General features: G+C 43.6%; 1 protein-coding gene across 6 annotated transcripts in view; it reads right to left on the bottom strand.

Annotated features, from left to right (window-relative positions):
* stk31 (serine/threonine kinase 31) overlaps positions 1 to 24,482 on the bottom strand; it is a 111,452-nt gene that overhangs the window by 74,065 nt on the left and 12,905 nt on the right. For all 6 annotated transcript variants that reach the window (XM_033046484.1, XM_033046467.1, XM_033046493.1 and 3 more), the window contains 2 exons: positions 23,372 to 23,446; positions 16,532 to 16,690 (listed from right to left, as the gene is read on the bottom strand). In XM_033046484.1, the coding sequence (XP_032902375.1) occupies positions 16,532 to 16,690; positions 23,372 to 23,446 (234 nt within the window). The remainder of the gene's footprint in view (positions 1 to 16,531; positions 16,691 to 23,371; positions 23,447 to 24,482) is intronic.

The following is a 24,482-nucleotide window of genomic DNA, read 5'->3' as shown; positions in this document are numbered from 1 at the left end:
CCCTCCTTCCCCTCCCATTCCCAGCTCTCCCACAGCCTACTGTCTCCGCCGCTTCCTTTATTTTTCCAGCCCCCCACCCCTCCTGACATCAATCTGAAGAAGGGTCTCGACTCAAAACGTCGCCTATACCTTCGCTCCATAGATGCTGCCTCACCCACTGATTTTCTGAAGCTTTGTCTACCAACGGGATCCCACCACTGGCCACATCTTCCCATCTCCTCCCGTTGGCTTTCTGCAGAGACCGCTCCTTCCGTAAATCCTTGGTCAATTCGTCTCTTCCCACCCAAACCACTACCTCTCATGGCACTTTCCCTTGCAACTGCAGGAAATGCTACATTTGTCGCTTTACCTTCCCCCTTGACTTCATTCAAGGACCCAAGCAGTCTTTCCAGGTGCGGCAGAGGTTCACCTGCACCTCCTCCAACTTCATCTATTGCATCCACTGCTCTAGGTGTTAGCTGCTCTACATCGGTGAGACCAAGCGTAGGCTTGGCGATCGCTTCGCAATAACCAACCTGATCTCGCGGTGGCTCAGCATTTCAACTCCCCCTCCAATTCCGAATCCGACCTTTCTGTCCTGGGCCTCCTCCTTGGCCAGTTTACACCCTAGCGGTATGAACATTGACCTCCAATTTCAGGTAGTCCCTGCTTTGTCCTCCGCTTCCCAGCTCTCCCTCAGCCCACTGTCTCTGCATCTTCCTTTCTGTTTCCCCCCCCCCCCCCCCCCCCCCGCACCCTCACATCAGTCGGAAGAAGGGTCTCGACCCAAAACGTCGCCTATTTCCGTCGCTCCATAGATGCTGCCTCACCTGTTGAGTTTCTCCAGCATTTTTGTCTACCCATTCACACCAGTTCTGTTGTCCCACTTTCCTCACCCACTCTCTACACATTAGGGGCAATTTTACAGAGCCAAGTTAACCTACAAAGCCAATGCGTCTTGGGGATGTGGGAGGAAACCCACATGCTTGCAGGGAGAATGTGCAAATTCAGCACAGACAGTGCCCAAGAACAAGATCGAACACAGATCTTGGTGTATGAGGCAGCAAGTTCACCTGCTGTGCCACTATATTTTATTTTCCAACACGCACAAAATTATACATTGATAACTTTGGTTACTAAAAAAAAAGAAACTATCCATTTTCAGTATTAAATCTCTAAGTGACGCTATGTCCCCCTTTACAGCTACTGTATGTTTTAATTCACTTCAAGACTATGGGGCAGTACATTGGCCATAAAGTTGTTGCCTAAAATTGCCAGAGACCCGGAATTGATCCTGAATATGGCTGCTGTCTGCATGGAGTTTTGTTTTCTCGTTTATAACATTGTTTACAGAGTACTATGTTAACATATTCTGTTGTGCTGCTGCAAGTAAGGATTTCATTGTTCTAACTGGGACGTGAGAGAATAAAACACTCTTGACTCTTGACTTGCGTCGCTGATGTGAGGGATAGAACTAGTGTACGGGTGATCAGTGGTCAGCGTGGGCTCGGTGGGCCGAAGGGCCTGTTTCCATGCTGTATCTTTAAATTAAACTAAAAACACTAAAACCAGAGGAAATCTAAAGAAGGGTCTCTACCCGAAATGTCACTCAATTTCTTCTATCCAGACATGCTGGCTGCTCCATGGAGTTTCCCCACACAATTAAAGCATGGAATAGTCTTCACCCTACCAAAGGTGCCCAACCACACACAACTAAATTTAAGGTACCTCTTTTTTCCCCAAGAACCCTTTTTTGCTTAAGTCCAAGTCAAGAGTCAAGAGAGTTTTATTGTCATGTGTCCCAGATAGGACAATAAAATTCTTGCTTGCTGCAGCACAACAGAATATGTAAACATAATACAGAACAGGAGATTAAAGTTCAGTGTGTCTATATACCACAGACCATATATACACAATAAATAAACATAAAATGCAATAGGCTGTTATTTTTCAGAGTTTGGAGTTTGGTTGTGGTGGGTCCACTCCAGTTTAAATTCCATTTGGAATATTTTTGTAGGACCAAGAAACCAAGAAGCAAGAGTTACTCCAGGGAGTTACTCCAGCTCCAGGGAGTAATTCTGCGTTGGTTTTCAGCGGTGGCGGTGTGGCGGACAGCAATGGCGGCCAGATCTCCCACAATGCAAAGGGAGGGCGAAAGTGTCCGACGGCGACCAGTTGCCATGGCAGTGCGCATGTGCAGGGTGACACATGCGCACAACCACGGCCGATGATGTGCTGGCCGTGGTTGTGCGCATGTGCAGGGGGGGGGGGGGGTGTGCAGGCCGTAGCAGTGCGCATGTATAAGGTGGCCTGCCGTGCTGAGCGGGGAGCCGAGAGCCGAGCGGAGACCCGAGAGCCGAGACCCGAGAGCCGAGACCCGGACACGCATGGTGGGCAGAGACGGAGAGTGACAGAGAGAGAGAGAGAGTGAGAGAGAGAGAGAGAGAGAGAGAGAGAGAGAGAGAGAGAGAGGGGGCCCGATCAGAATTAAACGACAGGTGTCCCGGGTGTTTGCCAAGCCGGGCAAAATGGCATGGCTTTCAGGTTGCCCGGCGGGAGTATAGGTTGCCATTGGCACCCGGGCAACCGTTAATTTCAAGCCCTGTCACTCTATATTCATGACTGCGTAGCCGGTCCTAGTGCGAACTCCATCATCAAGTTCGCTGACGACACCACTGTTGTGGGACGTATCACTGATGGGGACGAGTCAGAGTATAGAAGTGAGATCGACCGACTGTCCATATGGTGCCAGCACAATAACCTGGCCCTCAACACCAGCAAAACCAAGGAACTGATTGTGGACTTTGGAAGGGGTAGGATGGGGCCCCACAGTCCCGTTTATATTAACGGGTCGATGGTGGAAAGGGTCAAGAGCTTCAAATTCCTCTGAGATCTCCCCTGGTCCGAGAACACTGATGCTATTATAAAGAAAGCACATCAGCGCCTCTACTTCCTGAGATGATTACGGAGAGTCGATATGTCAAGGAGGACTCTCTATAACTTCAACAGGTGCACAGTAGAGAGCATGCTGACCGGTTGCATCGTGGCTTGGTTCGGCAACTCGAGTGCCCAGGAGCGAAAAATACTACAAAAAGTAGTAAATACTGCCCAGTCCATCATCGGCTCTGACCTCCCTACCATCGAGGGGATCTATCACAATCGCTGCCTCAAAAAAGGCTGGCAGCATCATCAAGGACCCACATCATCCTGGCCACACACTCATCTCCCCGCTACCTTCAGATAAAAGGTACAGGAGCCAGAAGACTGCAACGTCCAGGTTCAGAAACAGCTTCTTCCCCGCAGCCATCAGGCTATTGAACTCAACTCAAACAAAACTCTGAACATTATATTAATAGCCCATTTTCTGTTTATTTGCATTTTATCTGTTTTATTTATTCATGTGTGTATATATTTATACAATGGTATATGGACACACTGATCTGTTCTGTATTCATGCCTTCTATATTATGTTGTGCTGAAGCAAAGCAAGAATTTAATTGTCCTATCTGGGACACATGACAATAAACTCTCTTGAATCTTGACACTTCTTCAGACTGGTTAGGGATAAGAGAGATGAGAGATACAGACGGTGATTCTGAGAAATAAAGAACAATGAATGAAAGATATGCAAAAGCGTAACGATGATAAAGGAAACAGGCCATTGTAAGCTGTTTGGAGGGTGAAAATGAGAACCTAGTGCGGCTTAGGTGGGGGAGGGATAGAGAGGGAATGCCGGAGCTACCTGAAGTGAGAGAAATCAATATTCATGCCACTGGGCTGTAAGCTGCCCAAGCAAAATATCAGATGCTGTTCCTCCCATTTGCATTTAGCCTCACTTTGACTAAGTGTCCAGCAACCGGGAGATCAGATTGGCTCACGCGGGCCGAGCGAAGATGTTCCGCGAAACGATCGCCCAGTCTGCGTTTGGTCTCACCGATGTACAAGACTCCACATCTTGAACAACAAATGCAGTAGATAAGGTGGAGGAAGTGCAAATGAACCTCTGCCTAACTTGAAAGGATTGTCGGGGTCCCTGGACGAAGTTGAGGGAGGAGGTATAGCGACAGGTTTTGCATCTTCTGCAGTTGCAGGGGAAGGTACCAGGGAAGGGGTTGGTTTGGGTGGGAAGGGATGAGTTAACCAGGGAGTTGCGGAGGGAACGGTTTCTGCGGAAGGCGGAAAGGGGTGGAGATGGGAAAATGTGGCTAGTGGTGGGATCCCGTTGCACGATTATGTGTTGTATGTGACGGCTAATGGGGTGGGAGGTAAGGACTAGGGGGAGGGGGAGGAAGGGCAAAGCTGCGGGGAGACATTAGTGAGGGCTTCATCTATGATGGGAGAGGGGAACATCCGTTCCCTAAAGAATGAGGACATCTCGGATGTTCTAGTATGGAACACCTCATCTTGGGCGTAGATGCGGCGTAGACGGTTGAATTGGAAGTAGGAGATAATTGTATAAGGGGTAAGAGTGTTGTAAAAAAAAAAAGCCTGAAGGCTTTGTATCTTAATGCAAGGAGCATTCGTAATAAGGTGGATGAGTTGAATGTGCAGATAGTTATTAATGAATATGATATAGTTGGGATCACGGAGACATGGCTCCAGGGTGACCAAGGCTGGGAGCTGAACATCCAGGGATATTCAATATTCAGGAGGGATAGACAGAAAGGAAAAGGAGGTGTGGTAGCGTTGCTGGTTAGAGAGGAGATTAACGCAATAGAAAGAAAGGACATTAGCTTGGAGGATGTGGAATCGATATGGGTAGAGCTGCGAAACACTAAGGGGCAGAAAACGCTAGTGGGTGTTGTGTACAGGCCACCTAACAGTAGTAGTGGAGTTGGGGATGGCATCAAACAGGAAATTTGAAATGCGTGCAACAAAGGTAAAACAGTTATAATGGGTGACTTCAATCTACATATAGATTGGGCGAATCAAATTGGCTGGGGTGCTGAGGAAGAGGATTTCTTGGAATGTATGCGGGATAGTTTTCTAAACCAACATGTAGAGGAACCAACGAGAGAGCAGGCTATTCTAGACTGGGTATTGAGTAATGAGGAAGGGTTAGTTAGCAGTCTTGTTGTGCGTGGCCCCTTGGGCAAGAGTGACCATAATATGGTTGAGTTCTTCATTAGGATGGAGAGTGACATTGTTAATTCAGAAACAAGGGTCCTGAACTTAAAGAAAGGTAACTTTGAGGGTATGAGACGTGAATTGGCCAAGATAGACTGGCAATTGATTCTTAAAGGGTTGACGGTGGATATGCAATGGAAGGCATTTAAAAACTGCATGGATGAACTACAACAATTGTTCATCCCAGTTTGGCAAAAGAATAAATCAGGGAAGGTAGTGCATCCGTGGATAACAAGGGAAATCAGGGATAGTATCAAAACAAAAGATGAAGCGTACAAATTAGCCAGAAAAAGCAGCCTACCAGAGGACTGGGAGAAATTCAGAGTCCAGCAGAGGAGGACAAAAGGCTTAATTGGGCAAGGGAAAATAGATTATGAAAGAAAACTGGCAGGGAACATAAAAACTGACTGCAACAGTTTTTATAGCTAGGTGAAGAGGAAAAGATTAGTTAAAACAAATGTAGGTCCCTTACAGTCATAAACAGGCAAATTGATCATGGGGAACAAGGACATGGCAGACCAATTGAATAACTACTTTGGTTCTGTCTTCACTAAGGAAGACATAAATAATCTGCCGGAAATAGCAAGGGACCGGGGGTTAAATGAGATGGAGGAACTGAGTGAAATCCAGGTTAGTCGGGAAGTGGTGTTAGCTAAATTGAATGGATTAAAGGCCGATCCCAGAGTACTTAAGGAAGTAACCGCAGAAATAGTGGATGCATATCAAAACTCTTTAGATTCTGGAGTAGTTCCTGAGGACTGGAGGGTAGCTAATGTAACCCCACTTTTTAAAAAGGGAGGGGGGGGAGAGAGAAAACGGGGAATTACAGACCAGTTAGTCTAACATCGGTGGTGGGTAAAATTCTGGAGTCAGTTATTAAAGATGGGATAGCAGCACATTTGGAAAGTGGTGAATTCATTGGACAAAGTCAGCATGGATTTATGAAAGGTAAATCATGTCTGACGAATCTTATAGAATTTTTCGAGGATGTAACTAGTAGAGTGGATAAGGGAGAACCAGTGGATGTGTTATATCTGGACTTTCAGAAGGCTTTTGACAAGGTCCCACATAAGAGATTAGTATGCAAACTTAAAGCACACGGTATTGGGGGTTCAGTATTGATGTGGATAGAGAACTGGCTGGCAGACAGGAAGCAAAGAGTAGGAGTAAACGGGTCATTTTCAGAATGGCAGGCAGTGACTAGTGGGGTACTGCAAGGCTCAGTGCTGGGACTGCTATTTACAATCTCAGTTCTTGACCGCTTTTCCCGATCTGTGCTGCGATTTCCGAGAGAACGCCGCCACCTACGGCCGTCATTTTTGGCCACCTCCCTCAGAGCCCCGATCTTCCGCATGTGTGCCGAGGATTTTTCCCCTCGATGAAATATGACCTAGATATTAATGTTTTTACATCATTCCCCATTCTCTCTGCTGCCCCCGCTGGCGGCAGGGGAGGGAGGGGCTATAAAACCCGGAAGCGTCCCGCTTCAATCACTTTCTTCCCGGCCACGAAGTGAAAGGGTCACGGCTCTCTGAGCTGCAGCTCTGCTCCCAGGTGAGTGCTTTTTCAGCCAATTGATATGTATGTTATTCACCATGCTCTGAAGTTTCTTGGCATTTTGTTGGAAAAAGTTTGTATATTTGTCTACTATCTATATTGTGTTTGAACTGTGAATTGAAAATAAAAACCATTTGTATATTTGTCTATCTACATTGTGTTTGAACTGTGAATTGAAAATAAAAAACATTTGCATTTGTATATTTGTCTATCTACATTGTGTTTGAACTGTGAATTGAAAATAAAAACCATTTGTATATTTGTCTATCTATATTGTGTTTGAACTGTGAATTGAAAATAAAAAACATTTGCATTTGTATATTTGTCTATCTACATTGTGTTTGAACTGTGAATTGAAAATAAAAAGCATTTGCATATTTGTCTATCTATATTGTGTTTGAACTGTGAATTGAAAATAAAAAACATTTGCATTTGTATATTTGTCTATCTACATTGTGTTTGAACTGTGAATTGAAAATAAAAACCATTTGTATATTTGTCTATCTACATTGTGTTTGAACTGTGAATTGAAAATAAAAAGCATTTGCATTTGTATCTTTGTCTATCTACATTGTATTTGAACTGTGAATTGTTATAAAGCGTTTTGCAAATTTGTTTCTCTTGGGTTTTAAAATGGTTACACCGGTTTTCAGGTAACTAAAGCATGATGTCTATTGTGTTTGAAATGGTGATGTAAATTGAAATGCATTTGTTGCAACGTTTTCAGGCGAGTAATGAAGCTTTTTATTTCGATCAGAACTGTGTTTAAATTTAAAATTGACGGACATTTTGTGATTTTGGCGGTTTGAAGATGGCGGCGATGACGTCATTTCCGGTGATTGGTAAGATGGCGGCGATGACGTCATTTCCAGCGATCGGTAAGATGGCGGCGATGACGTCATTTCCGGTCGGAGGCAAGATGGCGCTGAAGACGTGCACGAGGTGTTGAATAATTCTACAGAACTGTTGAGTGTTTGTTACATCCACAGCGGCAATTGTGTTTCAGCAAAATCTGCAATTGTGAATGTGTGTGAGTGTGTGTATAATAAAAGGAGGAATTGTGTCCGGAAAATAACATGGGTGTGTTGGTGAGACGGAGATTTATATTTGTAGCACAACAAGTATTGATTTGTGTTTCATTTTGCACAGTTTAGAGCCTATTATGTAAGCCCCCCCCCCGCGCCACAGACTATCGCTGAAGCTGCTGGCAATGGCGTCTGCAGCGACAAAGACGCGCGAAAGATACAGAGAGAGAGAGAGAGAGAGAGAGGCCACAATGGACTGGCAGGCAGGCAAGAAATGTACAGAGATATGTGTGTGTGTGTGTGTGTGTGTGTGTGTGTGTGTGTGTGTGTGTGTGTGTGTGTGTGTGTGTGTGTGTGTGTGTGTGTGTGTGAATGTGTGTGTGTGCGTGAGTGTGTGTGTGTGTGAATATATGTGTGTGTGTGTGTGAATATGTGTGTGTGTGTGAATATGTGTGTGTGTGAATATATGTGTGTGTGAATATGTGTGTGTGTGTGTGTGTGTGAGTGTGTGAGTGTGTGTGTGAATATGTGTGTGCGTATGTGTGTGTGTGTGTGTGTGTGTGTGTGTGTGTGTGTGTGAGTGTGTGCCTCTGTCTGTGTGCCTCTCTCTGTGTGTGTGTGTGCCTCTCTCTGTGTGTGTGTGTGTGCCTCTCTCTGTGTGTGTGTGTGTGCCTCTCTCTGTGTGTGTGTGAATATATATATGTGTGTGAGAATATATATGTGTGTTTGCGTGAGTGTGTGTGAATAGGGGGTTGCACGTAAGGTCACAAGGTAATAGGACTTGACGCACGGAGCCGCTCAGACATCCGTCACTTCCAGTATATGTTATTAATGCAAGAAACGCGTACTTTCCTATCTGTTAAAAACTGCCAAAATGTTGAATTTGTGCTCTGAAAAAAATTGTGGAAGTTGGGGTAAGTGTGAGAGACATGTACCCAACATTAGAATTCCAAACGTGAAATGAAATGTAGGTAAAGAGAAGCGAGAATTGAAGGGACAACATCAGCTAAAGTGCTTGGTAAAGATTGGCTGTGCAGATATCGTAATTGAAAATATTGGAATTATCGTGTTTGCTCACTGCATTTCATCAACAGTAAGGCATTATTCGTGTTTTTTCTTGATTCCTTTGGTATCTAAAAATTCTCAGAAGTGATAAATCTGGCTGTAAATTTTTCTTCAGATGCGTTTTCATTTTGTACGTAAAAACCCACTTGAGAACCATGGGCGATTTATTTTTAAAAAATACAGCCAGATTTATCACTTCTGAAACTTTTTAGATGCCAAAGGAATCAAGAAAAAACACAAATAATGCTTTAGTGTTGATGAAATGTAGTGAGCAAACGGCCAATGTTCGCTAAGCACTCTGTTTGTTGTCCCTTCAGCTCTCACTTCCATCTACTGTCATTTCTCCTCACTTTTGGAATTCTGAAGTAGGCTAAATGTCTCACATGCTCATCCCGATTTCCATAATTATTTGCAGCGCAAAAATGGACATTTTCGGCGGGTTTTAACGGGTTCCGCTACGTTCAGATTCAGATTCAACTTTAATTGTCGTTGTCAGTGTACAGTACAGAGACAACGAAATGCGGTTAGCATCTCCCTGGAAGATGGAGTTGGAAACAATGGTAAGTGCCTACCTGCAGTACATCGCGTGTAATCCATTTGGTGTAGCGTAGCAACAGTACGGGTCATGGGTCGTGACCCGACTGCCGTGAAACCTCCCTCTGTGTGTGAATGTGTGTGTGTGCGTGAATATATATGTGTGTGTGTGTGTGTGTGTGTGTGTGAATATGTGTGTGTGTGTGTGAATATTTACGTGTGTGTGTGTGAATATTTACGTGTGTGTGTGTGTGTGTGAATAGGTGTGTGAGTGAATATGTGTGTGTGTGTGAATATGTGCGTGTCTATATGTATGTGTGTGTCTGAATATGTGTGTGAGTGAATATGTGTGTGCGATTATATGTGTGTGTGTGTGTGCGTGATTATATATGTGTGTGTGTGTGTGAATATGAGTGTGTGTGCATATGTGTGTGAGTGCATGTGAATATATATGTGTGTGTGAAATAATATAATATTTCGTAGTTCAGAGCTTATTTGTTAAGTTTAATAGTGTGATGGCTGTCAGGAAGAAGCTGTTCCTCAATGTAGATGTTACAGTTTTCAGTTTACATAAGTCGGACGTGACTCCAGAAGTCGGGCATCAGTCAGTCCACAAGCTGTGAGAGTCAGTCCAAAGGCCATGAGTTAATCCTGGCAGGGAGTCCACAGGTCATGAGTAAATCACTCACTGCCTCCTCTCCTCCACTGACACCTCAAGACGCTGCCCTCCGCCTGACTATATGATGCACCCCCTACTGAAGCCGTTCACATCCCCTGCATGAGGACACCCCACCCCCTTCTCATCAATTCACGACAACCCCCGCCTGAAGCTGCCCTTGGCTGCACCACATTTACCACCCATAGGGCAGTGTCTTGAGGTGGGGGATGCGTCTGTATATATGTGTGTGTGATTAAGTCTGTGTGTGCGTGTGTGTGAGTGAGTGAGTCCGTGTGTATGAGTGTGTGTGTATGAGTATGTGTGTATGAGTCTATGTGTGTGTGTGTGTGGGTCTGTGTGAATGTGAGTGTCATTGAGTTTGTGTGTGCGTGAATGAGTCTGTTTGTGAATATATGTATGAGAATGTGTGTGAGTGTGTGAATATGTGTGTGTATGTGTGAGAATAATAATAATAATAATAATAATGGATGGGATTTATATAGCGCCTTTCTAATACTCAAGGCGCTTTACATCGCATTATTCATTCACTCCTCAGTCACACTCGGTGGTGGTAAGCTACTTCTGTAGCCACAGCTGCCCTGGGGCAGACTGACGGAAGCGTGGCTGCCAATTGGCTCCGACCACCACCAATCACTCACACACGTTCACACACATTCACACACAGGCAAAGGTGGGTGAAGTGTCTTGCCCAAGGACACAACGACAGTATGCACTCCAAGCGGGATTCGAACCGGCTACCTTCCGGTTGCCAGCCGAACACTTAGCCCATTGTGCCATCTGTCGTCCCATGTGTGTGTGTGTGTGAGAATGTGCGTGTGTGTGTGAATGTACGTGTGTGTCTGAATGTGTGTGTCTGAATGTGTGTGTGTGTGAATATGTGTGTGTGTACGTGTGTGTGTGTCTGAATATGTGTGTGAGTGAATGTGTGTGTGTGTGTATGAATATATGTGTGAGTGCGTGTGAATATATATGTGTGTGTGTGTGTGTGTGTGTGAAATAATATAGTATTTCGTAGTTCAGAGCTTATTTGTTAAGTTTAATAGCGTGATGGCTGTCAGGAAGAAACTGTTCCTCAATGTAGATGTTACCGTTTTCAGTTTACAAAAGTCGGACGTGACTCCAGAAGTTGGGCATCAGTCAGTCCACAAGCCGTGAGAGTCAGTCAGTCTAAAGGGCATGAGTCAATCCCAAGGCAGTGAGTGAGTCCACAGGACATGAGTAAATCGCTCACTGCCCCCTCTCCTCCACTGACATGCCGCACTACCGCCTGGCTATAGGATGCACCCCCCACTGAAGCCGCCCTCATCCCCTGCATGAGCCCCCCCCCCCCATTTCTCATCAGCTCACGAGAACCCCCACCTGAAGCTGTGCCCCTCCCTTGGCTGCACGATGTTTACCACCCCCCACCCCACCCTGACAGCCCCTACCTCAAAAAAATGTTTTGCACAAAATCTTCAGTGTTCATTAACAACTGAAATTGTCTTTGGGCTGCTTTTTCAACATCATGTCAGGAAATGTTAGAGGTCAAGGTGATGTGGCTATTGCTGTAGTATCCTCTAGGATAGCAGCTACATTTCTGCCTGGTGGAAGAACGACACATTCTCGATTCAAGATACCCATCCAAGTGGCCGAGGATACATTGTGCAACATCGAGAAGAACTCTAAGACGGCACATTCACGAGGCAAGTGAAAGTCATTGTTTGGGATGAATTCCAATGATTAGGAGAGAATGCTTTGAAGTTGTGGACAGAACTCTTCCAGATGTCTTCAGCAACACCAAGCATTTTGGTGCCCCCCCGCCAGTACAGGCCTCAGTGACTGAGCTGCCAGCGCCAAAAATCCATTCCGCCCACAAACTCCATACTAGCCCTCTGGAAACCAGTACCTTTGGCCCAACATACTAGCTCAACAGAAATATGAAGGGAAATGTCAAAGGTTCCCTGAAGGATGGAACATCGCCCAAGAATGTTGTCATTAATAGCGTGCTTCGTTGAATGATGAATTCTGAGATATTCTCAGATTTTCCTTCTTAAAATTTGACCGCTGACTTTCTCTATATTAAAATTGTGTCTTTTTATCAACAGGAAATAGTCATCAAGAGGCAGTGAGCAGCAGAACACAACAAGACGCAACAAGACACAACAAGTAAAAACTTAATAAATCTCTTTAAAATTTAAATTGTTCTTATATTTTAAGAGTCATTCACATTTTAAACTTTAATAAAACCTTTTTGCACTTTTAATGCTGTGTGTTCTTCATCACAATAGAACCTAATAGGCAGGAATGGCTGTTCTGTGGGAGAGCCACTAAGAGTGCATGGGGGGGAGATTGTTTGGAGATGCACTGAATGTGTGGGTGGGAGGGGAATGGCAAGGAGCAGAGTGGGGGGGGGGGGGTGAAGGTAGGTGGGATGACTGAGTGAACTGCCAGCGTACCAGGCGTGAGTGACTGCACTGCCAGCCCACGAGCCGTGAGTTAGTGAACTGCCAGCCCAATAATCCATTAAGTCCACCCTCTCCCCCTTCTCTCTCTTACTGTCTGTCACCTGTTTTGAGCACAATTTCTGGCAGTTTCTCAGCCGCCAGCCTGCCAGGTCCGAGTGATTGTACTGCCAGGCCTCAGTGACTGAGCTGCCAGCCCAAAATTCCATTCGGCTCGCAAACTCCATACTAGCCCTCTGGAAATCAGTACCTTCGGCCCACAAACTCCATACTAGCCCTCTGGAAATCAGTACCTTTGGCCCACAACACTCATACTAGCGCAACAGAAAGCCCCCTTCCCACTGGCCAGCAATATTGGAATTGCTGCAGAGGTGGAATATTGTGTTGGGTATCCAGCCCTCCCGTGTGAGGCCGGGACCCAACGGGTCCCACTTAGTCTAGTATATATTAATGATCTGGATGAGGGAATTGAATGCAACATCTCCAAGTTTGCGGATGACACGAAGCTGGGGGGCAGCGTTAGCTGTGAGGAGGATGATAGAAGGCTGCAAGGTGACTTGGATAGGCTGGGTGAGTGGGCAAATGCATGGCAGATGCAGTATAATGTGGATAACTGTGAGGTTATCCACTTTGGTGGCAAAAATAGGAAAGTAGACTATTGTCTGAATGGTGGCCGATTAGGAAAAGGGGAGATGCAACGAGACCTGGGTGTCATTGTACACCAGCCATTGAAAGTAGGCATGCAGGTGCAGCAGGCAGTGAAGAAAGGAAATGGTATGTTCGCATTCATAGCAAAAGGATTTGAGTATAGGAGCAGGGAGGTTCTACTGCAGTTGTACAGGGTCTTGGTGAGACCACACCTGGAGTATTGCATACAGTTTTGGTCTCCTAATCTGAGGAAAGACATTCTTGCCATAGAGGGAGTACAGCGAAGGTTCACCAGACTGATTCCTGGGATGGCAGGACTTTCATATGAAGAAAGACTGGATTGACTCGGCTTGTACACGCTAGAATTTAGAAGATTGATGGGGGATCTTATAGAAACTTAAGGGGTTGGACAGGCTAGATGCAGGAAGATTATTCCCGATGTTGGGGAAGTCCAGAACTAGGGGTCACAGTTTAAGGATAAGAGGGAAGTCTTTTAGGACTGAGATGAGAAAATCATTTTTTACACAGAGAGTGGTGAATCTGTGGCATTCTCTGCCACAGAAGGTAGTTGAGGCCAGTTCATTGGCTATATTTAAGAGGGAGTTAGATGTGGCCCTTGTGGCTAAAGGGATCAGGGGGTATGGAGAGAAGGCAGGGATGGGATACTGAGTTGGATGATCAGCCATGATATTGAATGGCGGTGCAGGCTCGAAGGGCCGAATGGCCTACTCCTGCACCTATTTTCTATGATTCTATGTTTCTATAGTCTTTGCACGAAGGAGGGTGGGAAGAAGTGTAGTTGAGATAGTTGTGGGAGTCAGTGGGTTTGGAATAGACGCCAGTCAATCTTCTATTTTTTGTGATGGAGACTGTGAGATCAGGAAAGGGGAGGAAGGTGTCGGAGATGGTCCAAGTAAATTTGAATGCATTAAGAAAATTGGTGGTGAAGTTGATCAGGATGAAAGAATATATACATATTTTTGGTTTGTTTTCCCCTTTCTTGATATATAGTTTGTGTACCTGTTTAGTTTAGAGTTTAGAGATACAGCACGTAAACAGGCCCTTCAGCCCACCGAGTCCGCACCGACCAGCGATACCCGAAGATTAACACCATCCTACGCACAAGAGACATTTTTTTTACATTTATACCATGCCAAATAACCTACAAATCTGCAAGTCTTTGGAGTTTTGGAGGAGATCGAAGATCTTGGAGAAAACTCAGAGAAACGGGAGAATGTACAAACTCCGTGCAGACGGCACCCGTAGACGGGATCAAACCCCTCCGGCGCTGTAAGCACTGTAATGCCCCTGTCCCACTTAGGAAATCTGAACAGAAACCGCTGGAGACTTTGCGCCCCACCCAAGGTTTCCGTGCGGTTCCCGGAGGTTGCAGGTGGTTGCCAGAGGTTGCAGGTAGGGAGACTGACAAAAACCTCCGGGAACCTCACGGAAACCTTGGGTGGGGCGCAAAGTCTCCAGAGGTTTCCATTCAGGTTTCCTAAGTGAAACAGGGGCGTTAGGCAGCAACTCTACCGCTGCTCCACCGGGCCGCCCGGTCTGCAAATCCTGTGGTAAGTCACAGAGATCACCTTTCTGCTCCAGCCAGTAAGACCAGATGTACCTGCTGAGCCCCATATTTATAATTCCAACATTGGGCAAAAACCAAAACACATTCAACAGCTGGCTGTCCCACGACCCTGTCAAGTCTGCCAAACATCACTTCAGTAGGATTTTCCATGTTAAGACTGAGCAATGAGCAACTAGTTTCTGTCAGGCTAACAGGTCCAACTGTTCCACCAGATGGAGCTAAAACGCCTCCTCTTCCATCTGAATGACACAGAAGATTGACAGCAACTGCACTACTTGGCTGCCCAACAACTTTATTCCATTCAAGTTCATTATGGCTTTGGCTGTAGTTCAATGTGTAAGTGATGCATGCTTATTATACTCACTAATATATAGCAACTAAAATTGTTTTGTAAAATCAAACATGCATGCTAAATAAAAAAATGATTGCAAAGAAGCAGGTCTTAAATGGGACAGACATTCGTCAGAAATACAAGGTACTGCAGATGCTAAAAGATGAACCAACAAGTAACCAATCTGCTGCAGGAACTTAGCGGGTCAAGCAGCATCTGAGGATGTAAAGGGATGGTTGACATTTTGGATCAAGACCCTGCATTAAGATAATCAGTTCTGTAATGCTGCATATTAAATTTTGCATGAAGCATCTTACTGTTTGCATCCATAGTTATTAGAAACAATTTTTTTTTAAACAAGAGGAACCTTTTATATATTCCAGTGAATGCAAATTTCTTCCTCATAACTTAATCCCCCGAGTCCATGTAATATTACAGTGAATCCATGGTCTATTCCCTCCAAAGTCATTGATTTTCCTGCGTTTGAGCTATAATCTTCAATGCAGATATTTTCTAATTGGTCTTTGTGAGACTCAAAGGTTTCCCAACCTGCATATGTCCTTCCAGATTTACTGTTCTTGCATACCTCCTCCAGAAAGCATTTACATTTTATTCCCTTCACTTCCAATGATGACCACATTTCTCCATCATCCCACCCCACTCGCTTGATCATCTACTTGACCACAAGCAATGCTTTTCTTCCTGATCCCACAAATCCTCCTTCCTGCAGTAAGTGCTCTATAGTTTTCAAACTCTGTCATTGTAAGGTTTTGCTGACAAATCCAATATTCCACGTACATGCCAACCAAACTATCTTGCATATCCCCCGAGGTTATTGTACCAGTTCAAATACCTCTGCGACAGCTGTAGCAAAATCTTCTCCTCTAAACATAACGATCAAGGTTTCTGTCATGTTAGTCTTTATGCTTCAGTGTACTCTATACATGAACAAAAAAAATAATATTTTTCAAACCTCCACTGCATCTAGCTACTCACCATTTGACCTCAAATGGATGGCACACTTTTTGGTCGCAATTCTGCAGACTCATTTCATGTATTAATGTTGCTGTAACTTTATACTCCTGTCAACAATTCTAGGCTCTATACAGATCTTTGTATGATCAGCAAACTTGGATAAATTGATCCCACTGCGGTACCAAAGTCATTTGCAAACAAAATTAAATGAGAACTCTAACACACATGAAATGAAAAAGAACATGTCAAATACTGCACAGGCTTCCCAGTACATTCTAAAGAAAACAGGCAGTGTTTGACTAACTGAAGTCTAGGAGTTCTGTGGGCAAGAGCTGTGACTAGTGATTCTGGGCAGGGGGATCCAGACAAGATAGAATATGGTCCTTCCCCTCCTCTACCAAATGAAACTAGCTGAATGCCAAACAGAAAATAAGTTATGCCCAGAACCTTCAATTGAAATGACAAGTCCTGCAGACCATACCTTCTTGTGTTAGAACTCTTCCATTTGTCAAGATGAATCCCATTTATAAGTACTGTCTGTCAATAGGTTATTGAATTAATTCTAACAATATCTCACTTTACCTGGTCAAATGGAGTGACATCTTGCTTTGGTGGAACTTGAAGACCCCAAAGTCTGAACTTGCTGGCTAAACCTGGACGTTGTAAATCTTCTGGAAGTTCAACAATACATGGCTTTTTTAGAGTTTCAGAATTTCCATAATCGACATATGTCATCAGGCACTAAAAATAAGATCAAATTTAGTGTTTATTTTTGTGAAACGAAGCACAAATACTCAAGACAGTTGTGTTCATGTAAACAAATATTAGATAAAGAGGAACGGCAGTATGAGAATTTCACACCATTTGGGGGTATATGATGTACGTGCATATCACTCAGTAATTGGTTTAGAATTTAGTAAGCAAGGAGCCTGCAAGTAAACTCAGGAAGAGTAAGTAATCCAATGAGAGAGGCTTATTTCCTTCCATGGATAAACCAAAGGTCAACATAAACTAAGAGAAGAGGTACAAGAAATGTAAGAGAAGAGGAACTAGAAAGGCTAGAGGAGGAACTAGAAAGGCAAGAGATGAGGAACTAGAAAGGCTAGAACTAGAAGTTATTAATCCTCCTGTTCCAGATAGGATGTACTGAGGGAGGCAAGGGAGGAAATGGCCTACATTTTATCTTCCAAACATCTGTAGGTTGAGGGGCAATACCTTGTGATTGGAATACTGAAACGATTCCACTCTTGTCCAAGCATTGAGTTAAACCAGTAATTAGACCAGCGTGTTTAAAATTGGTGATGGGAAAGATTTTAGAAACAATCAGATACAAAACTAGAAGTCACTTGGATAAGTATGATTGACTAGAGAAAGCTGGCATGGATTTATTACAGGTAAATTGCGTCCAACTAACTTGATGGTGTTTGAACTAAAAGAAAGGGTTAATAAGAAAAATACAGTTGCTATGCTATGTATAGACTTGCAAAAGGCATTGGATGTGTCACCTTATTGGTTCAACAGCAATTGTTAAAGCCCAAGATGAATCCAACAGAAAGCAACATTTGTTGCTGTTCAGACCGAGGAGAAGCAGACAATGGAGTTCTCAGTATCGTTCTTAATATAACTTATTGACTTGGCTTTGGTTGTTCAGAGAACATTTCTCAAAACTGCAAGTGGCACAAAACTTTGGAGTTGTACTGAACCGTAATGGGAATGATAATAAAACTCTGGAAGACACAGACTGATTGGTTAGATGGGTGGATGGCCTGCAGACGGAATTTGATGCTGGAAAATGCAAAGCGTTACCTTTTTGGTAGAAACAATGAGAAGGTACAATACAGATTCCAGAAAGCATACAAGAATGGAGATATCAAGGGGGTTATGTGAAAAGTTCGAGGGAGGTTGTAGAACACGTACAGAAAGTGGATCTTGGGTTTTATAAATAAAGCAGAAAGCACAAGAGCAAGGAAGTCACAGTGAAACATAATTGAAATCCTGTTTTCTTGGGTATTACACCTTAAAAAGGTGTGAAGCTGTTAGAGGGTACGGAAGAGATTTATCAAAATCCTTTCAGGAAAGAGTGGCTATGATCATGTGGACAGATCAGAGAAAGCGAGGACGAAAGGGATGCAATGGGATCTGAAAGATGGATTTAAAGTTATGAACGGTGTAGAGGAGACAGGGAGAAAAACAGTTACTATTGCTGGATAGTTTAAGAAATGAGAGGAAACAGAACATTGATGATTGGCAAAAGAACCAACACTTCCAAGAAGAACACTGGGAGAGGATGCCAAAGGTAGTCATGGAGGCAGATTCAATAATAGTAGCCAAATGAGAGCTAGATGAGTATTTGGTAATAGAGAATCTGAACGGCTAGGTGAAGAGTAGAGCTAGCTGGATAACTAAAACTAGAGCTAGTACAAATTTAACCAGCCAAATTTAACCAACCAAATTTAACCTCCGAGCTGCAACTAGTCTGTCCGAAGAGCACACAATCTTTCCAGCACATTCAGAAGGCTGCACTGTTTCTAGAACTTTATGTTTAAACTTGAAGGTTAACTCCAGGATACGTTACCATAAACTATGCACACAAAGCAGACTCAAGACACTTGAGTCAATTCATCTATTGATCGTGAAATAAGATGGGACCAGTAACATTGCTGACCCATTAACACCAAAGACATAGCTGTAAAGGAGTGTCTGATGTACTCTAGATCCAAACTAATTTGGATCTAGAGTACAATTGTAGGTCAAAACCCAGGCAAGCAATGAAACTGTGTGCAATGGCGGTTTTCACAACTTCTCAAAGTTCAACCTTCAATAGCCACTAATTTGTCGGGGATGATTAGAAAAGTAGTCTCACGCACTCCATGACACATTTGAAACAGCAAAGATGAATCTACCAGAAGTAGTCTCTTGATTAATAGCTTCTTTATTGTAGCAATACAAAACAATGAAATAACTCATAAATTTCCGTTCTTAATCGTCGTTCCATTCATGTCATATAAATCATAAAAACTTTTTCTTGTAAAAGTACAATCTGACAACATATATATGTCCCAATCATGCTCGTGGTCATGGTAGAAAACTGTTTCATCCCATGGTCTCGACATCAAACTGAAAACTAATCATCTGAGAGTCTGCGCCAGAATCTTCTAGCCAAAAACACGCCCCAGACTATGTATAAAATCCCACCCACATTAACACAGGCAGATAATATCCTGGTGATAAACAAGCGGGAAGGCAATTTGAAAATATAGTGGAAACAGTAGATGCAAGAAACGATTGTGAAACTGTCCCACTTAAATAAGCTACAAACTACATTATGTTGCTTTACTCACTTTCTAAAAATAATATTCTGATGGCATCAGGAGCTTCAGAACTCACACCAGAAGCTGCTCAGCCACTTCCAAACTCAGCAGCGTGTGTGTATGTTAACAGAGTAGTTTCTCCCACATTCAGTTACTAAAGCCCCTGTCCCACTTGCGTATCCTTGGCACGCAAATTACGCGACCTCGTGGTCGCGTTGAGGCACGACGGTCCCGCGAAGGTCGCTCGCGATTCCATGCGCCCGCACAGCCGTCTGGAGCGCGTGACGTCATTTGAAGATGGACGCAAAATGCAGGAGTAACTCAGCGGGACCGGCAGCATCTCTGGAGAGAAGGAATGGGTAACGTTTCGTGTCGAGACTCTTCTTCAGTCTGAAAGAAGGGTCTTGACCCGAAACGTCATCCATTGCTTCTCTCCAGAGATACTGCCGGTCCCGCTGAGTTACTCCAGCATTTTGAGTCTATCTTCAATTTTCTTGGCCCCGCTCTGGGAGTAGAAGTGGGGGCGGATCCGGACCGCAACGGCCGTGAGCCGCAGGCCGAGCTCGGCGATCGTTTGCCTGCTTCTGCTGCTGTTGGAGGTGAGACGTTGCGTCGCGCCAGGGTCTTGGGCCTGTCCCACTTTGGCCGTCAGTTACACGACAAGCCGTTGGCGCGTGAAGATTTCGTTCGCTACATAAAATTCGTAGCCCTGCGCGATGTCATGCAAACTATATACCCCTCCGCGCTTCTCAGTGGGACCGGCCCCGCGTGGCCATACGATGCCCGTGCGCCTCAACGCGACGACGAGGTCGCGTAATTTGCGTGCCAAGGACACGCAAGTGGGACAGGCCCTTAAGATATTCATTCTATGAGGGCCTCAGCAGTACCCTTGCTAGAGGTGGCAGAGAAGTAAAGTGTGCATATATTTAAGAAGGTCTTTGTGAATGTGGTTGTGACTATCATCATTGCAACTTTTACCACAATGATCTGGAGAAGAGCTACTGAAGGTAGACACAAAATGCTGGAGTAACTCAGCGGGACAGGCAGCATCTCTGGAGAGAAGGAATGGGTGACGTTTCGAAGAGCTACTGTATGGGCGACTGTCAAAAGCTGCAAAGGAGCCAGGCATGAATAGTGCATCATGGTTGCAATCAATGGGTATTCCATTTGCATCTTACATTTGGGCCACTTTGTGCCATGGTTCAACAACAACGCAATTGGAGAATCAAGGATTGAAAATACAGAAGGAAGTTTTTCAAGATATAGGAACAGATATGCAGGCAAATTACGGCAAGATACAAAAGCAATGGGATGTCTGAGGGGGGCAAATTTAACTTCCTCAATATTGACTGCAAAAGGCTGAAGAGGGAGAAATTTTAGGTTCATCCAGGAGGATTTCCTACAACAGTATGTGGACAGGTCATATTTGAGGATGGATCACATTGGATCTGGTATTGGAAAACAAGCTTTGCCAGATGACAAGTGTTGAGCATTTTGGGAACAGTGATCACAACTCCATAAGCTTTAAGACTATTCTGAAAGGAGACAAGTCTGAAGCTTGAGAGAAGGTACTAAATTGGAGTAAGACAGATTACAACGTTATCAGGCCGGAGCTAGGGGGAACAAATTGGGAACAGTTGCTGTAGGGCACACCCACATGTGACATGTGAGAGTCGTTTAAAAGCCAGTTGAGCAAAGTTCTGGAACAACATGTTCCAGTTCGGAGGAGGGATAAGGATGGCCAAAGTGACAGTAAACTTGGTCAAAAAGAAAAAGGAAACAAATGTAAGGTTTAAGAAGATGAAATCAGATGTGGTCTTGGATGAATATAAAGCAATCAGGAAGGTAGTCAAGCAGGCAATTAGAAGAATCAAAAGGGATCGTGAAATGTCTTTATTAAATCAGATTGAAGAAAATCCAGAGGTTTTATATACGTACATTAAAAGCAAGACGGAAATGAGGGAGAAGGTGGGACTGCTCAAGGATAAAAAGGAGGGTTGTGCTTAAGAGTCTGAGGATGTAGGCTATGTACCAAACTAGAAGGACAAGGAGGTCAATGAGATCAGTGTGCAGAATACTAATATGCAACGGTAGTTTGGCAATAAGAAGCAAGTTATGTTGGCGCTCTTGAAGGGCATTAAGGTGGATAAATCCCCACCGCCTAATGGGGTCTATCCCATGATATTAAGAGAAGCAAGAGAGTAGGTTTCTGAGGCCTTTGCAAAGATCTTTGCAACTTCTCGAGCCACAGACGAGGTCCCAAAGGACTGAAAGGTAGCCAATATCATTTTGGTGCTAAAGAAGGGTCGTACCGACGATCCAGGGAATTGTAGTCTGGTGGGCTGGACGTCAACGGTAGGAAAGATACCGAAAAAGACTAATCGGTCGACAGTCAGAACCTTTCTCAAAGGGGTGAAAATGTCAAAGTGGCATAGCTTTAAGGTAAGGCAAGGCAAAGTTTAAAGTTGCGTAGGGCAAGATTTCTTATTGATGGTGGTGGGTGCCTGGAAGGATAGTGGTGGAGGCATATTCAATAGTGGTGTTTAAGAGAGTTTTAGAGAAGTACATGAATAAGCAAGGAATGGAGGGGTATAGTTCATGTGTAGGCAAATAAGATTAGTTTATCTTGTATCATGTTCGGCACAGGCATTGTGGGCCGAAGGGCCTGTTCCTTGCTAAGAGTTTCAGGTGGATTCTTGGGTGGGGGGGGGGGGGGGGGAGATATCATGGCAATTCGATAGTCCCCTGCAAATTCAATGACACCTAATATTGTTTTATCCACCAAAATTCACAGTAAGCACTGTAGTTCTAGTAAATCCAACAGATTATGAAAATGAGAAAAGCTCCAAGGAACTTGACAACGTGGACACTTCAGTGGCTTAGGTGAAGGCGGGAAGTTGGTAATCAGTGGGCTCTTGGGGAGCCATGGGCTAAACCTGGCTTTATAAGTATCCAAAAGAGAAGCGGGTGTGGGATGCGGAGCAAAAATAAAGATTACGAGTGGTGGGAGAGACAAAGGAAACCATTATAATCTTGGAGTTGTGAGTGATTTTGGTAGACAAGAACTGAGCTTAATTATTTTTGATGTTGCCCAGTTAAATAAAACAGCTAACTAAACAAATTATGCATCTGGTAACAGTGAAATCACCTGAACACTATGCATATAGCCACACAATAGAAGAACTGGCATACAGGAGTGGTTAAACATTTTGTTGAAACACAAAGACTTCAAAAAACAGCTCTGTGGAACATAACAAAAGGTGCAAGTTTGAATATCTCAGGTTAGTTTATTATCATAAACATCGGGGTGCAATGAATTTCCTCATCACATGAAGCTCACAAAGGAAACAGTATACACAGTAATAATAAATAAAACAAAAAACACAATGACAAATGCAAAATGGTAAATTGGTGGAAGATATATAGAGAAATAATAATACCCATCATCACAGGCTTTTGAATGTTGCAGTAGGATGTTCCACTAAAGATGGATTTGATTAGAACCAAATTTCGTTTGAACTTCATTTGAGGCTCAAATGACAAATAAACGGTGTTGTATATTGTATTGTATTGATAATAAGCATTAATTTAAACTATTGTTGGCATCGGTCAATCTTGATTTCATTTACAGGGGTCAGGAATCTGGGGCTGACTCGTGTAGTCTGTGAACTGCTAAATGTGTAAACTGCAAACCTTTGTCTTATTTGGTATGACGTTAAATATTTTACATTCAAACCAATCTACAAATGGTTGACAACAATACAAGGAGTGACGGCTGACATTTTTCTCCCCATTCTGGCTTGCAGTGCCTCTTCCAAGCATTTTAAAGATTTTGATAAATCTAAATAATTGGTCCTGGATGGTGCCATTGCCTCATGTTGTGTGTTTTTATTCATTGCATATTCAGCAATGTCTGCCACACAACTGGTTTAACCACATTCAGTCAGGTCATTAAACATTAATAGGCTCCTATTCCTTTTACCAAATTTACCCCATTGTTCCAGGAACAACATAGAGAGCAAAGGTTTTTCTTACAAAGCAAATAATGTAAACCATATTGTATAACTAAACTAAAACTGACCTTGAAAATAACAAAAAAAATATGCAATACCTTTTCATTGGTCATCATTTTTATCAGTTTACATCTATACCAACATTGATCTTCAGAATACAATCCACCATATATCTGTATGTAGGAATAAAAACATTTATATTTGCAATACTTATAACATAAGTATTAAATAAAGTATTAAACCTACAGCTGCAAATATTGAACTTGCTTCAACTTCCAATCAGAAGTATTAATGTGACCTTTCTTTGTCCACGTACAGGTCGACCCCAGGTTACAACAGGGTTCCATTCCCGTGAACTGTCTGTAACCCAGTTTGCAAGTCAGAAACACAGCCATAAACCAAATTTTCACATGGCAGAAAATGCCTACAGGAACAGCAGCCAGAAATTCAATGGCCCTGGTCTCCCAATCGCTCAATATATGTACAGACTGAACATAAGTTGGGCAATGGTAAACTGGGAAGGATCTCCACACCACTCAATCTGCTGAATTTCAGCAGCATTCTGTTTTCATTTCAGATTTCCTGCAAGTGCAGATTTTCTCAGATTCAGTCATGTTTTCCTCCTTTTTTTCTTTCCCTCTTCTCTCTGCAACTAGTCACTTGTGATTAGTCTACTCTTTCTCAGCGCCATTTCTGTGTTTGGTATTTCCTTGCCTCAACCCTCATACAAACATTCCCTTTGTTCCTCCATCCCTCCCAGTCTTCTGCAGCCGGACTCAGATTTTTGACTTCTTTTGATTCTGATCAAAGGTCATCAACCTGAATTGTTGACACTGTTTCTCCCTCTACAACTATCTGAACTACTGGCTATTTCACTGTTTACATTAAATTCCAATGCCGAGAATTGGTGCAGCAGTGGCCATCAACTGCTTCTGTCCATGGCTGTGCTGTGGCTGTGAGGATACTGGCAGAGTGGATGGGGAACTGTATGGTGGGACACAATCGAGGCCAGCAGTTTCAAGGAGGGAATGTAAGGGTAATGCAACTGGCAATGGGATATGGAAACAGTTGATTGTTGACTTTCATAGAAGTATGATTTGTTTAGTCCAACATGCAATATAATGCACAATACTGTTACATTTTTTATAAATTAATCTGTACTTTCAACTTCAATGGGCTTTTGTTCCCTTGAATAGCATCCCTACTTTG

This window comes from Amblyraja radiata, chromosome 2, assembly GCF_010909765.2.
Source record: "Amblyraja radiata isolate CabotCenter1 chromosome 2, sAmbRad1.1.pri, whole genome shotgun sequence".
In the NCBI taxonomy this organism is placed as follows: domain Eukaryota; kingdom Metazoa; phylum Chordata; class Chondrichthyes; order Rajiformes; family Rajidae; genus Amblyraja; species Amblyraja radiata.
This window is presented reverse-complemented; position numbering and strand designations above follow the sequence as displayed.